At 37.8% G+C, this 16,163-nt stretch overlaps 1 protein-coding gene across 7 annotated transcripts in view; it reads left to right on the plus strand.

The window, feature by feature from the left end:
- Positions 1-16,163, plus strand: part of USP40 (ubiquitin specific peptidase 40) — an 88,898-nt gene that overhangs the window by 36,861 nt on the left and 35,874 nt on the right. For 6 of the 7 annotated variants that reach the window (XM_012434143.2, XM_064372871.1, XM_064372869.1 and 3 more), the window contains 8 exons: positions 1,730-1,811; positions 3,958-4,129; positions 6,242-6,326; positions 7,251-7,321; positions 8,598-8,917; positions 11,360-11,483; positions 12,777-12,834; positions 16,089-16,142. In XM_012434143.2, coding sequence (XP_012289566.1) covers positions 1,730-1,811; positions 3,958-4,129; positions 6,242-6,326; positions 7,251-7,321; positions 8,598-8,917; positions 11,360-11,483; positions 12,777-12,834; positions 16,089-16,142 — 966 coding nt within the window. Of the gene's footprint in view, positions 1-1,729; positions 1,812-3,957; positions 4,130-6,241; positions 6,327-7,250; positions 7,322-8,597; positions 8,918-11,359; positions 11,484-12,776; positions 12,835-16,088; positions 16,143-16,163 lie in introns of those variants that run through there. The other variant, XM_064372872.1, reaches the window with a different exon arrangement.

Here is a 16,163-nt window from a genome sequence, read left to right on the forward strand (position 1 = left end):
AGCAAAGAAAAAAAAACTAGGGAAAACTGATATTATATAACCCTTAAACAGAATTAAACGGCAAACGACAACTTAGTGGAAAACGGTAAAATATATGACAAATTAATTTCCCCTCTCTGTAGAGTGTGCTTACATATATTTAATTGTGCTCATTAGTGAATTGGGGAAAGGATATAAATAAGCAGTTTACAAAAGAAAGGTTCCTATTTTTCAAAAAAATTTCAATTTAACCTGTAATCAAAAAAAAAGAAGAATGCCAATGAGATGAACATTAGTGAGATGCCCCACCAAGTCAGATACTGTTTCTGTGACTCTGGGTCTCAACAGTTGACATTTCCTCCACAGCTGGTAGGTATGTAATATGATCAGTTTGTGTATTTAAAAGCCTTGAAACTGTCATACCCTTTAAACCAGTAATTCTACTTTCACAAGTTTGTCTTGAAGTAATCAGAGCTGTATATGACTATTTATGGTCAAAGATGTTTATTGTTCCTACTATTTTAAAATAATGACTAATGGGAAATTATGGAAATCACCTTAATATATAACAGAAAAAGATTGGTTAGGTTAATTATGCTACTTATAGAATGGACTACTATGCAATCATTTATTTAAGACTGGAAAAATACAGTACATGAAATGAAAACAGATTTGTTGAATATGATCCTAGTTTTTAAAATCTCTATGTGTGTACGCACATGTGTGTGTGTACGCAAGTGTGTGTGTGCATATGTGTGTGTCTTGGGAGTGAAATTACAAGCAGTATCTATTTTTTTTACACCTAAAAAAATTCCAGAATTTATACAGTAGTCAGTTATTATATTTGTATTCAAGATGAAAATCTGAGACCAGGCATGGTGCCTCACACCTGTAATCTCAGCACTTTGGGAGGCTGAGGTGGGCAGATCACTATGACACCAGGAGTTCAAAACCAGCCTGGGCAACATGGTGAAACCCCATCTCTAGTAAAAAGACAAAAATTAGCCAGGCTTGGTAGCACGCACCTGTAATCCCAGCTACTCAGAGGCTGAGGCACGAGAATTGCTTGAACCTGAGAGGCAGAGGTTGCAGTGAGCCAAGATCGCGCCACTTCACTCCAGCCTGGGTGACAGAGCAAGACTCTGCCTCAAAACAAAAAAAAAAGGGGGCCGGGCGCTGTGGCTCACGCCTGTAATTCCAGCACTTTGGGAGGCCGAGGTGGGTGGTTCACGAGGTCAAGAGATCGAGACCATCCTGGTCAACATGGTGAAACCCTGTCTACTAAAAATACAAAAAAATAGCTGGGCATGGTGGCGCATGCCTGTAATCCCAGCTACTCAGGAGGCTGAGGCAGGAGAATTGCCTGAACCCAGGAGGCGGAGGTTGTGGTGAGCCGAGATCGCGCCATTGCACTCCAGCCTGGGTAACAAGAGTGAAACTCCGTCTTAAAAAAAAAAAAAAAAAAAAAAAGATGAAAATCTGGGTGTTCTTTTTAAACAGTGTGCTTAAAAGAGTTGAAAAAATGGAATTCTCTTCTAGCTTGTCTTGAAGAACTGTTTACATTTCATTTGTTCTTACTTTTTCATTTTTCAGATGGGAAAATTGAGATCCTGAGAAAATTTATATTCACACAGCTAATTAGTAGCAGCTTTCTTAGCTCCCAGGACCGTCCTTCTAATCTTCATGCTACCTCTTCCAGCAATCACATTTCATTTAGCCAACACAAGTTAATGAAAAATTTTGTTCACAGCTCGAGCTAATCCAAGATACGGGGTTCCGTGTCATTTACTGAATGAAATGGATGCAGCTAACATTGAACTGCAAACAAAAAGGTAATTTTAAATTACTTTTAGAGTTTGAATAGTATTTCTAGAGCATAATGATCTGATTTAGGGCTTGGGCATTAAATAATGAAAATTTTTTTTAAAAAAGTTCAACTAATGCCAGTGTCTGCTTTGCTGCTGAATTTTTATAGTGAGGGTAGCTTTTACTTTGAAATGATTCCTATCTGTGAGAGTGAATTAAGTGATGACATAAAATGGCCATTGCTAAGTAGTGATTAAAGCCTAAGAAGAGTAGAGAAATCAGTGAGCACATAGTTGGGCTAAATGAATTGTATCCTAACCTGGCCAGATTATTTCCTTGGGTCCAAAGAGAGCCTGCCATTAAAATCACCCCTCATAGGTAAGTAGTTGTAGCAAACTGGCATGTAGTGAGAGAGGACCAGAGGTGGGCAGATTTTCAGAAGGAGAGAAATATAGATTCTATAACCTATTGAATCCAATGCTAATCTCGGGGGAAAGCCTATAATGGATTCTTACTTAAAGAGATGGTTTGTGAGAACTTCATGATGTCAGCCTTCTCTTTTGGGGCCTCACCTTTGACTCTGAAGAACTGGTTCTTTATTTGTGCTCTGATAGGGTTAGTAGGATATTGGGTTAGTAAAACGGGTATTCCCATGATCTCCTTGTGGACCCAAATGCCTGATTACATGGCAGGATGTATTTGACATTTTTAACATTGGCTCGGAGCTGGGGGAAATAAGTGCAGTGAATGGCACAAGATCAAAGAAACAACAAAAACAAAGATACTAAAAAGATTATGAGTTAACAGTGAAATATCTTAAATCCAAAAATTAACCAGCATGGCATAAGTAGTCTGGACTAGCAGTTGTTACTTAAAGAAAAGAAGAAAAGCAGAGCCTAAGGGTTTGTCATCAGCCCACACTAAGGTCTTTCATGTGGTCCTGCTCTCTGGCCACATTTATCAAAGTATCCTGAAGTACCTGAGTTGGTGTGATAAGCCTTGTTCCAGCTCCACATTAATCAGACTCTACCTGTGTTTCGCACTGGCTTTGAGTCAGCTGAGTGGATTCAGAGAAGAGCAGCCAACACCAGGCTGCTGCCAAGGACTTTTAGCCTGGATAACGTGGACTCGGGAGGATCATGCTCCTGGCTTCAAGTATTTCATGGGCTTGGGCGCTGTGGCTCAGGCCTGTAATCCCAGCATTTTGGGAGGCTGAAGTGGGCGGATCACCTGAGGTCTGGAGTTCAAGACCAGCCTGGTCAACACAGTGAAACCCCTTCTCTATTAAAAATACAAAAATTGGCCGGGCGCGGTGGCTCAAGCCTGTAATCCCAGCACTTTGGGAGGCCGAGGCGGGTGGATCACGAGGTCGAGAGATCGAGACCATCCTGGTCAACATTGTGAAACCCCGTCTCTATTAATACAAAAAAATTAGCTGGGCACGGTGGCGCGTGCCTGTAATCCCAGCTACTCAGGAGGCTGAGGCAGGAGAATTGCCTGAACCCAGGAGGCGGAGGTTGCGGTGAGCCGAGATCGCGCCATTGCACTCCAGCCTGGGTAACAAGAGCGAGACTCCGTCTCAAAAAAAAAAAAAAAAAAAATACAAAAATTAGCTGGGCATGGTGGCGCTTGCCTGTAGTCCCAGCTACTCAGGAGGCTGAGGCAGGAGAATTGCATGAACCTGGGAAGTGGAGGTTGCAATGAGCTGAGATCACACCTCTGCACTGCAACCTGGAAGAGAGTGAGACTCTGTCTCAGAAAAAACAAAAAATTTCATGGGAGAATCTGCAAAATCTAGTGGAAATAAGGATGATAGATGACAGAAGTAAATCTGCTACTTAACAAAATTATGTGAGCAGGTCTCTAGCATTTTGTTCATAACTATAATATAATCTCAGAAGATTTCAAGTATCAGCCTTTGTTCAGAGAAATGGAGTTAACATTGCAGCCTACGTTAAAATAGTTTTCTCTTGGAATTCATGGTGACAGCTGAACTTTTGCTATTGACTGAAAAACTAAAGTAACTAATTGTGGCATATAGAAGAAAAATTTTTACTTAGGTGGGATGGAGAACTTATTTGTATCGTAAGTCAGATATCTTTGGTTTGAGATAAAACACAGTGTCTGTTATAAAAACACAGTATTTATGTATTTTTGTGCCTCTTTTTAAAGGGCAGAATGTGATTCTGCAAACAATACTTTTGAATTGCATCTTCACCTGGGCCCTCAGTATCATTTCTTCAATGGGGCTCTGCACCCAGTAGTCTCTCAAACAGAAAGCGTGTGGGATTTGACCTTTGATAAAAGAAAAACTTTAGGAGACCTCCGGCAGTCCATATTTCAGGTAATATAGCCTTACTTCCTCTTAATTGAGACATCAAGGACCATCTCCAGCTAGACTCTCCATTTCATTTTGTTTAGGATACAGTTGTATTTTTCAAAGCTGCATAGGAAGATCGGACATCTGCCACTTCATAGAGGGATGACCCAAATCTTCTCTCCTACTCCTGAGTCTTTTAGAGAGGCTTTTCTGCACAGCTCCTACCAGCAGCTTTTCAAGTGGACAGTCAGGCCTGGTGGATTTTATTTGGAGGGAAGAAAGAGTATAAAGTTGTCTCTTTTTTAGAAAATAAATGAAAGCAAATTGTCTTTCAAAGAGAGTGAGAAAAAGATGAGCATGTTGTTTACAACTGAGAACTACTGAACAAGTAAAAGCAACTAACTTTGTACCCTATAGTATAGAACAGTATTTATTAATAACACTCTTAAGTGAAGGAAAGTATCTACTAATCCATAGTAAAAAACAGTGAGGCTGGGCATGGTGACTCATACCTGTAATCCCAGCACTTTGGGAGGCCAAGGTGGACGGATCACAAGGTCAAGAGATTGAGACCATCCTGGCCAACATGGTGAAACCCTGTCTCTAATAAAAATACAAAAATTAGCAGGGCATGGTGGCGTATGCCTGTAGTCCCAGCTACTCAGGAGGCTGGGGCAAGAAAATCGCTTGAACCCAGGAGGCGGAGGTTGCAGTGAGCTGAGATCGCGCCACTGCACTCCAACCTGGCAACAGAGCGAGCCCTGTCTCAAAAAAAAAAAAAAAAGAAAAAACAGTTTTGTAGTTTCCAAATAATTTTTCTAGGTATGTTTTAATGATGATAATAGCAACAGCAGTGTTCTTTATTTTACTTACACTGCTTTCATATAAATTATGTGATTTGGTTCTTTAATCTCATTAGCCCCATTTTGAAGAATGGCAGTGTGATTTAAAGAGACTCAATGTCTGGCCTATGGTCCTAAATATAGTTGGTGGAGCTGGGACTCCATCCCTGGTCTTTCTGGTCTTCATGTAGGGTTTTTTCCTCTTCACCACTATTGCTCCATCCTGCTTTCTGATCAAAGGAGATAGAAAATGTTAGGTTTTTGTGTTTTTTCCCCAGAAACTAGTTAAATGAATTTTCCAAAAAATCCTATTACTCACCAAAACTATTAGCTTTCTTTTGATTTTCTTCTGCTAAGAAAAGCAAAGCATTTTCCTTTTAACCTTAGTTTATTTGAAGTTATCAGTGTCAGGATTTCTAAAATTGTCTAATATTTTTGAACTTTTTCATTCGAAGTTTATTTCTAAGCCAATTCTGGCATTGTTGATACAGGTGGATGTGGGAATCTGAACCTGTCTAGAGGGATATTTTAAATGGAAAGGATCTTATTCAATTTTTAAGTGTGAGGTATACTCCAATCTGTGATTTTTGGTATTTTAAATGTGTATCTCTACTAACTATTCTCTTAGTAGGACGCTACTGACAAGAGGCTAGGAAGCTCAGTTCAAAGCAAACTAATTGCTTGTAAATAAGAAAGTTCTTATTAAGAAAATACTTCATGGCATTGTAGAGAAAGACTAGATAGAAACGACTTTTGTGGTGATATTATTTTGGTGACGTAGCCACAGTGCTCAGACTCTCGGATCTAGAAAGACCTGGTAATCTGTGAAGCAAACTGGTGATGCCACTTTATAAATTGGCAATGGGAGACATTCCTTTCAAGCAGCTAGAGTATGAGTGCTTGCTAGAGTCAGTGCTGCATTTCCCTGAACAGTGCTAATTCAACAAATTAGTTTTGCCCTTTTGAGTAAAAATTCCTAGGCTGGCATGCTCATCAACTTGCTTTCTGAGAAAAGTGGTCTTTGTATATATTAAGCAGAATTGTGTAGATGGTTGTTGTGCCCTTTGTGTATGCCAGAATTCTTCACTCGGTAAAGGAGGAGGTTAGCCATCTTTGGATTTGACTAATTTAACAAGTGATGCCCTATTTCCGACTTCTCAGTGTTGGTTGGGGGTGAGAGTATTCGTTTGCTTGCTCCCTGTGTCATCTACACGTCAGTTGGCACAGTAACCTGGAAAGGTGATAAGCATATGTCACTTTTCAGTGTTCTCTTTTCTTTCATTATATTCTTCAGCTGTTAGAATTTTGGGAAGGAGACATGGTTCTTAGTGTTGCAAAGCTTGTACCAGCAGGACTTCACATTTACCAGATACTTGACGGTAAGATAAATATGAAAACAGCAACTCGCTCTTTATATTTATATTTTTGTTGGGCTCACCTGTGATCTTCTCTTCTTTGTCAGTCCTTCCCCACCTACTGCTTTCTTAACTAAGTAGATTATCTTCACACTGTAAGTTTTCCAAAAGAAATAATTTATCAAAGTTTTAATGTAGCCAGTTTACATAATGTGTGAAATTCTTCTAACATGGAAACATTTTATTTTTTCTGAAATTAAGGCTACCTCTACCAAAAATTGCTTGAAAAACTTTAGAATTATTTATATTAACACATGTTGTTGAACAAAATGGTTTCAAACCATCTGAATCATATTTATATGGCTTGATTTTCTGCTCAACTCTTCAGCTTCAGACTTTGTAGCAAAACAAGAAATACTTTTTGAGAGTTTGAAAGCATTTACTTCCTTTAAATAACAGCAAAACAATGAGAATTAACAGCAGCAGCAGTCAGCATCTAATTTGGGCCAAAATTTGTAATAGGTGTTTTATGTTAATTATCTCACTCGATTTTCAGAAAATTAATTTATCCCCATTTCATAAATGAGGAAACTGAAGCTGAGAGACATGAAGCACACAAAGACATACAGCATGTGTTATGTACATATTGGTGAAGCTGGGGCCATTCCATGCCTCAGCTTAGCTCCTGTTCCTAGTGTCACATGCCTCAAGTACACTTGACCTTTGTATTAACTCTTTTGTCCTGTCACCATGCTCACAAAGCTTTTGTAACAACATTTTAAAGAAAAATTACAAAATGAAATAATGTCAATAGAATAAAAATAATTACTACTTGTTAAATTTTCCTTAGTAAAAATACTTTTCAAACAAATATTTGTCTCAGCTTTTTCTTTAGCTCAGTCTTTTTGATGGTTATGATGAATGGTCTCACTGGTGATCTCTTTCTAGGGGATGAACTGATACTGTGTGAAACTGAAATTGCTGATGGGGAAGACATCTTTGTGTGGAATGGGGTGGAGGTAAAAAAAAATTACTGAAGAAATATTCATGATAATTTTGGATGTTTTAAGGTGGTTCACACCTGTAGTCCTAGCACTTTGGAAGGCCGAGGCAGGCAGATCATGAGGTCAGGAGATCGAGACCATTCTGGCTAACATGGTGAAACCCTTTCGCTACTAAAAATACAAAAAATTAACCAGGCATGGTGGCACATGTCTATAGTCCCAGCTACTCGGGAGGATGAGGCAGGAGAATCACTTGAACCTGGGAAGCGGAGGTTGCAGTGAGCCGAGATTGTGCCATTGCACTCCAGCCTGGGCGACAGAACGAGACTCTGTCTCAAAAAAAAAAAGTTGTTATAATGGCTGGGCATGGTGGCTCATGCCTGTAATCCCAGCAGTTTAGGAGGTGGGCAGATTACCTGAGGCTAGGAGTTCAAGACCAGCCTGGCCAACATGGTGGAACCCTGTCTCTACTCAAAATATGAAAATTAGCCAGACACGGTGGCATATGCCTGTAGTCTCAGTGACTTGGGAGGCCAAGGTAAGAGAATCACTTGAACTCAGGAGGTATAGGTTGTGATGAGCCAGGATTACACAACTGCACTCCAGCCTGCATGACAGGGCAAGACTGCATCTCAAAAAAAAAAAAAGAAAAGTCACTGTAATGAAATTTTATTCAGCCTATGTGAGGGCAATTAGATATTAGGAAACTACTGAAATGCTTGATAAATGTTAGTGACGATCAATGCTAGTTGTATATCAAGGACACGTTTCTTGAGCACCTTTATTATTTGTGTCAGATGCAAGGTCGAAGGCCGGTCAGTCAATTTGTGTCCTTTTAGGCCCTCGTCGTGTGAAGAACTGCACCATACGTACTAGAGTAGGGGTCTGTGTATAATGCCTGTGGGAATTTAGAAGAGTGTGGAGCTGTACTGAGTTGGGGAGTGGGGGTGGTTTGTAGATGGAGAGTGAATTTTCTATCCCCAGAAGGCGGCCAGGAGCACTTCAGCCACTCTGTGAACTGACCTTGGCCAATCTGGCTTCATCACCACCCCTGATAACTCATAAATCTCCATCTCTGGTCTATAATAGATCTCTCTCCTAAAAAAATAAACGGTGGATAAGAAAGTTTCCAAAGAAAAATCTGAAGTTGTTCCTCTGATGCTTAACAGACATTTGTGAAAATTTTATTTTGCTTGGAAAAAATGAGGGTTGTTTTCTAAGAGTAATCTTTTAACATTTACAATGGTGGCAAATATCACCTATACTAATGGTTGTCTTGATATGATTGCAGGTTGGTGGAGTCCACATTCAAACTGGTATTGACTGCGAACCTCTGCTTTTAAATGTTCTTCATCTAGACACAAGCAGTGAAGGAGAAAAGTTTCAGCAGGTGATAGAATCTCCACATGTCTTTCCATCTAATGCAGAAGTGGGCACTGTCCTCACAGCCTTAGCAATCCCAGCAGGTGTCATCTTCATCAACAGTGCTGGATGTCCAGGTAGGGAGAGTTGGACGGCCATCCCCAAGGAAGACATGAGGAAGACGTTCAGGGAGCAAGGGCTCAGAAATGGAAGCTCAGTTTTAATTCGGGATTCTCATGATGATAACAGGTAACTCACTAACAAGAGAAAAAGGATTTCCAAAAGTCATTTTAATTGTAATACCATCCAGCAGAACTCTAAAGCTTGATTTTAGTAACAAGAGTTGAATGTTTCTTTATTCCTAGACATTATGTTCTAAACGTTGTATATAGGAATGTTTCAGGTTATGTGACTTAGAGAAAAAGATGATTTTTTGTAAAGGGACTTTTTGGTAAATGTGGTGACAAAATAATATAAATATCCCTGATTTTTTAGACTATATAGAGTATCAGTTAGTTGGCTATAATGCAAAATGTTATCAAGTGAATTCTGATTAGCAGCAGTTACAAAACCAAAGGCACATTCTCACAGAGAAAATTCTTGAGAATTTTCCTGAAGAAAGTATTAACGTTATGGGTAAATTGTTTCTGGATATTTTGTTTCAGGAGACCCATAAGACAACTCACTGTCTCCTTATAATCCCTTCTCTACTCTTGAGAGCCCAGTTGCCTCAAGTAGAGCAGTTACCTGGCAAATTACCCCCATGAATCCTGTGGTCATATTTGAAACCACATCTCTCTTTTTGTCATCTCTGTCTGTGGCAGTACACTGCTGTAGTCAGTGTGTCATACACTATAACTGCAATATTTCCATATATCGAGGACTTCAAGTTCCCTGTTTTCTCAGTGCTACAAATTTACTTCATTTGCAGGACCTCTGTATCATTATTTATAGCGGCTATGATGCAGAGAAGCAGAACACTTGTAGACTGTTTATTTCTTGTTTTTTTTTTTTAATTATACTTTAGGTTCTGGGGTACATGTGCAGATCATGCAGGGTTGTTGCATAGGTACTTACATGGCAAGGTAGTTTGCTGCCTCCATCCCCCCATCACCTATATCTGACATTTCTCCCCATGTTATCCCTCACCAACGTCCCCACCCCCCACTGTCCCTCCCCAGCACCCCCACATCAGACCCCAGTGTGTGATGCTCCCCTCCCTGTGTCCATGTGTTCTTATTGCTCAACGCCCGCCTATGAGTGAGAGCATGTGGTGTTTGATTTTCTGTTCTTGTGTCAGTTCGCTGAGAATGATGGTTTCCAGATTCATACATGTCCCTACAAAGGACACAAACTCATCATTTTTTATTTCATATTATACTTACCACTATAACTCTTTTGGACAGGGGTTTCCCAGGCATTCCCCACCTTGTTTAAAAGAACCTCTCTGTATTTCCTTTATAAACGGCAGTATATATTTATTAGGACTGGAGAAATACAAAAATGAAGACTGAAGAGACCCAAAACAGTATCCCTCTACTCACCATGAAGTGTCAACACTGTTAGCATTCGTGTGCCTTTCTTTTTAAACCTAATAATGATTATTTTATAGATAAGAAGTTGTATCCTTCTCTCCATTACCCCCAACCCAACAACCCTGAGATTTGTAGACTCTTTAAAACAGCCTTGGATGGCTACATAGTAATCTATGTGGCATTATAGTTTGCCTAACTGTGCTCCTGAGCAAGTCAGTAGGATGTAGTGGAACCCTCGGCAAGATATTTTATCTTTCTCTGCTCAGTTTTCTCATCCATAAAATGGGGATAATAACTAGTGCCAACTTCATAGAGAGGATTGAAAGAGTTAAGTGCTTATAAAGTACACACAGGTAAGTGCTAAATGTTCTAGTTAATATATGATGATCATTGTCATGATTATCATACAGTGTTTCACTATTATAAGGTAGTCACCAGGGAACATCTTGTACTTCAAACTTTGTTTTATTTGGGATTGCTAGCCTAAGGTAGGATCTCAGAATGAAATAACTGCAATAAAGAGTAGAATTATGTTTCAGGGCTCTGATGTGCATTCCCAAAGAGGACTTATGCAAGCCCACTAGTGCTTCTGTGTGAATTAGAAAGAAGGCGCCCCTTCAAGACCCTTTACTACTATCTGTAGGAAATGTTAGAACAAGATACTCTACTGCCAACCGCTATTATAAAACAAAACTATATATAAAAATACAAATATACAATGTATATGCTATGTGTGACACTCATTAGATGTAGCACTTTTGTGCAGTTTCAGTCTACAGGCTGCACATGGCTGCCCTGTTGTTAAACTAAATCTAGATCCAGTGGGGTGGGCTCCTAGCATAGGTGCTCTTTTAGAGCTCCCCTAGTGATTGCACGGTGCAGGCAGAAGTCAGCAACTGATTGTTCATTTACAGAAGTTCTGTGTGAAAAATGAGGCAACAAATTATGTGTATAAATCAAAGAATATTTGGAGTCATGAATATAGACTCCATAGACTACTGCCTAACAGCACCCTGCAAGGATAGCCCACTTTCATAGAGATGACTCAGTAGAACTTGGTCACCTTTCATTAGTCACATTAAGGGACACATGCAGAGTTTTGGAAGTGATGCTTAAGAAAAGATATTAATTTCTGATCTTTTCTTTTTACCTACAGCTTGTTGACCAAGGAAGAGAAATGGGTCACTAGTATGAATGAGATTGACTGGCTCCATGTTAAAAATTTATGCCAGTTAGAATCTGAAGAGAAGCAGGTTAAAATATCAGCAACTGTTAATACAGTGAGTAGAATATAATTAAAAGTTAGTTGATAGATTTTCATTAACAGAATTTTATTTAAAAAAAACAATACCTTAATCTTTCAGAACAGTTGTCTCAATAGACTTCAAATCTTAGGAAGTCAGCTTTTTAACATTTGATTATTGCTTGTTTACCTATGTTAGCCCTTAGCATATTTCAAGAAAATACATGCCTTTTAAAATTTCCTCCAAAGCCTAGAATTAGAATGTGGGAGTTACTTATTTAGTTAGTTCATGGAATCCTCTGGCTCCCACAAAATGAAATTCTCTGGCTTCCTTGAAAATACTATTTTCAAGTGTCTTTTCTGTATCTTTTTTAAATTATGTATACGTATGTTTTGGTTTTGTGTTATGGACTTTTGTTTTTTTAATTTATCTTAAGTTGTTTCACATTATACTCTGTTTTTCTATCAAGCCAGCTGTTCCTAAAAGGAACTCTTTCAGTTCTCCATTTGAAGACTAGTTTCCTTAAACATCATCTCAGGAAATATCTTTTTATATTTATGTAGTCTCAATTCATTATGGAATTTTTTGTAACAATTTGAAACTTACTAGAATGTTTTCTTTTATATAAATATTATAATTTCTTAAGGTGTGTTAATATTTACACTATAAGATGGATATACTAAAGTTGAGAAGATCTAGTACCTTGATCCTAAGCGAGAGACTTTGCTGAAGTCCTTTATGACTTCAGTCTGTTTCTTCTTTTCACAGTGTGGGGTACTGGTGGGAGGATAGAGTAGATTATGTCTGACATCAGCTTTACTCCTAAGTTTCCAAGATTTTATATCCTAGAGAAAATCAGCTTAAACTAAAAAACGTAATCTAAAATAAAGTAATTTAAACGGAAATTTTAAATAGTGCTCTTGGGCTCATATTAGACATTTTTATTTATGCTTATTGGCCCCACATTCATCATTCCTAACATAGAGAAATGTTATTGCCTGCAGTTTATTTTGTTTGCTTTCATGAGAAAAGTTAGTGGTTGCCAGCTCATTGCCTTTCAGCTAGAATTGTTTCTTTAGTTTTCTGTAGGTGTCCTTTCTGTTCCAATTAACATCAATTTGGTAAAAACTTAACTATGAAGATCTAAGTTTTTGCTTTTGATCTTGTAAAAGAATTTCAGGGATGGAAAAATATTTCAAGTGGGGAAAACTACTAAATGTCAGGTAATTAATATCTCAAATAATTTGTTTATGCACACAGTGAGAATCTTCATCTCCTCCCATTTTTTTACAATCTATACATAGTCATTAGTTTATTTCTCTATTTTAGGCGGTGTTTGATATTCGAATTAAAGCCATAAAGGAATTAAAATTAATGAAGGAACTAGGTAATCATTTACATTTGCTTTTTGGTTCTTAGTTTAATTTAATTTTGGTTTTGAATTGAAAAAAATATGGGAGAATACAAAAAATAATTTAGGGAAAACTCATGTACCTACCACACAAAATGGACAAATGTTAACTTTTTGTCATGTGTTTTTATTTGAAACATTATAAATGAAGTTAAAATTCTCTGTGTTCTCCTCATACCTATTCTTTTTCTCCTTCCCGAGATACAATGAGTATATCTGATATGGATGTGTATCTAGTCCATGTATTCATATTGAACTATATATGTATAATTACATATATGTGTATATGTACATATATTTTCATATTTACATAAATTATATACTGAATGTACATTCTACAAACTCACTGTTCACTTAGCATTAGGTCTTAACAACTTTATTAAGATGTAATCTACATACCATAAAATTCACTCAATTTTAGGTGTATATTTCAGTAATTATCAGTAAATGTAGAGAGTTCTATAACCATCACCACAATCCAGTTTTGGAATACTTCCGTTACCCCAGAAAGATCCCTGTACCTATTTGTATTCCAAACTCCTGGCAACTGCTAATCTACTTTCTGTCCCTACAGACTTGATTTTCTTAATATTTCATATAATTGGAATCATAAAACATGTAGTGTTTTGTGTCTGCCTTCTTTCATGTAGCATATCATTTTTGAGGTTCATCCATGATTTAGCATGTTCCTTTGTATTGCCGACTGGTTTTCATTATATGGATAGTATCACATTTTGTTTATCCTGGACAAACATGAGTTGATAGACATTTGGATTGTTTCTACTTTTGTGCTTTTATGAATAAGGCCACTATACACTTTTACACATAAGTCTTTGTGTGGAGATATGTTTTCAGTTCTCTTGCATAGATATACAGAATTGGAATTGCTGGGTCATATGCAAATTTAGGTTTAACCATAGACATTTAAACTGGATGTATTTTATTAGAAGAAAATTATAACTCCAATTAAAGTCCATTAAAAATCATTGTTTTATTAAAATGCATAGTTCACTGTCATCCCCTATAACTTGTCTCCCTTCTTCCACTCTTGCCCCCCTCCAAACCATTTGATCATATTCAATACATGTGAATTAGTTCCTGTCACTCCTACACTCAAAGCCGTTTAGTGCTTTCCATTGCACACAGGTTAATTCCTTAACCTAGCCTACAAGAACCTGTATAATTTGACCCCTGCTTAACTGTAACCTCATTGTGATCTGCTTTTCTGCATATTCACAACTCAGTTCGCATGCTGACTTCTCTGCGTTTCTCAGTGCACAAGCCTTCTTCAACTCCCGAGACTTCTTTGTGCTCAGTCTGTCTTTCAACTCCCTTTGCTTTTAACCTCAGCTGTTTATTTGGTCTCATCTGAAATGTTCCTTCACCTTTAATCCCTGGCTACACAATCCCAGTTAATCTTGCTGTTGTTCTCTCCTGACACCCTGTACTTTTCCTTCATCACATTTATCACTGTAGCTGCCCTTTTATTTGTGTCATTAACATCCCCTCCCCCATTAGATAAGGTTCTGCGAGGACTGAGTTTACACTGCTTTGCTTACCACTGTATTTCCAGTTTGTAGTACAGTGCTTGGCACATAGACGATACACAGTAAGTACCTGTTCAGTGAAAATGAACAGATTTTAAAAAGACAGTATTTTAAAAGCACTTTTTAAGTTGGGGAACTCTTTAAATAAATTGTTTCAGTTGACAAGAGATTTATGTGAGAATTGTATGCTTGTATGCTAGCCTCATATTACTGCAATGTAAGATATGGAACTCAGGAATCTCAGAAAGAGATTCTGCTGTGGTCTAATAAAGTTAGAACTTCTAAGGCTCATACGCATCATTGTTGTCCTTTCAGAACACTCAACCTTCCTCCACCCCTCCAATTTATGTCCTACTTTTTAAGAATTCTGTTTGAACTGAAAACTTGGTGTGCTTCTTCCAAACACCAGGGGATCTTGAGGAAATACTCTTCCAAAGCAAGAATCTATATTCTCAAACATAGTGCATGCTGGCCCATTTAATAAACATAAAATCACCTGACATATTTTAAATATAGGCAGTCTTGTTGTACCATTCTGATAAGGACAAATTTCATTACTACCATTTAGTTATATAACATCAGTCCCCCAGCAACATGGTTCAAATTTCAGCAACCATGGTATATGGTATATTAACTGTAACTGACTTAAGTACACACTTGACTACTAGCTCTTCAAGGCAAAAATCATCACATAAATAACACATGTACACCAAAAGCAGTAAGCAGTCACTTAACTTCTTTCAAGTCTGCTGATGGTTTATCACTGCATGTACACTTCACTACACAGATAGCAAAGCATGTAGTTGTGTTGCCTCCTTTTCTCCCAGTGATAAACCCACCATGACATTTTACAAGCATCTATAATTGAAAGGGGAATTGATCAACAGAGAAGAAAGTAGACAGAAAAAAAGGTATATGGAAATAGAGAAGCAGCAGCTACCTGTGGGAGTGTTGACCCTGCAGTCACTCAAGAGACTAGATAGGCAGCTGAGGAACTTGAGGGTGAACTTACCAAAGTAAGTGAGGGTAGTGGTTGTGAAAAAAGAAGGAAGACATCTCAGCAGACGTAACATTGGCAAAAAATTTCATGTTAGAAGAGTTCCCAAAGACATTTCATGAGATTAAAAGCACAAAATATGTAAAATATTGGAAGCTGATCCAGACTTAGAAAGGAGTTTGGCAGTTTGCCACAGGGTAGGAAAGATGTCGCTCCATATCACAAGTTATATAATGAGAAGAAACCAAGCTCTGCTTAAACTACTGTTCCTATGTAATTTACAAAGACAGAAAACATTTTAATTCTCAAAGATTCTAGTATTTTAAATTATAGTATAAATACTGGTTTTACTGTTTCTTTGTTTCCCAATACATGTATAATAATAATAACAGAGGGTTTTAAATGTTTCAACAAAAATTTTTAAGTGTCATGGAACAATTGTAAGTTTTCCATTGATTATTAAGATTGCTTTGCACAGTTTCACCTTGTACTTTTAGTCTTGCACTACTGTGCAAAAAAAAAAAGACTCCCTGTACTTATTTGGGGGGGTTTTTCTTTGATTGTTGGGGGGTTTTAGGTTTGTTTTTGTTTTTAGCTTTCTGTAGTTTTCTGCTAATTAACACAGTAGAGCATCTCTCTCTTGTTTTCTATGTTTGATGCCCTAACCAGCTTCCTTTTATTTATAGCTGACAACAGCTGTTTGAGACCTATTGATAGAAATGGGAAGCTTCTTTGTCCAGGTAAATCCTTTTGATAACTTT

The sequence above is a fragment of the Aotus nancymaae genome, unplaced genomic scaffold (assembly GCF_030222135.1).
Source record: "Aotus nancymaae isolate 86718 unplaced genomic scaffold, 86718_ANA_hifiasm-v0.15.2.pri h1tg000008l, whole genome shotgun sequence".
NCBI lineage: Eukaryota > Metazoa > Chordata > Mammalia > Primates > Aotidae > Aotus > Aotus nancymaae.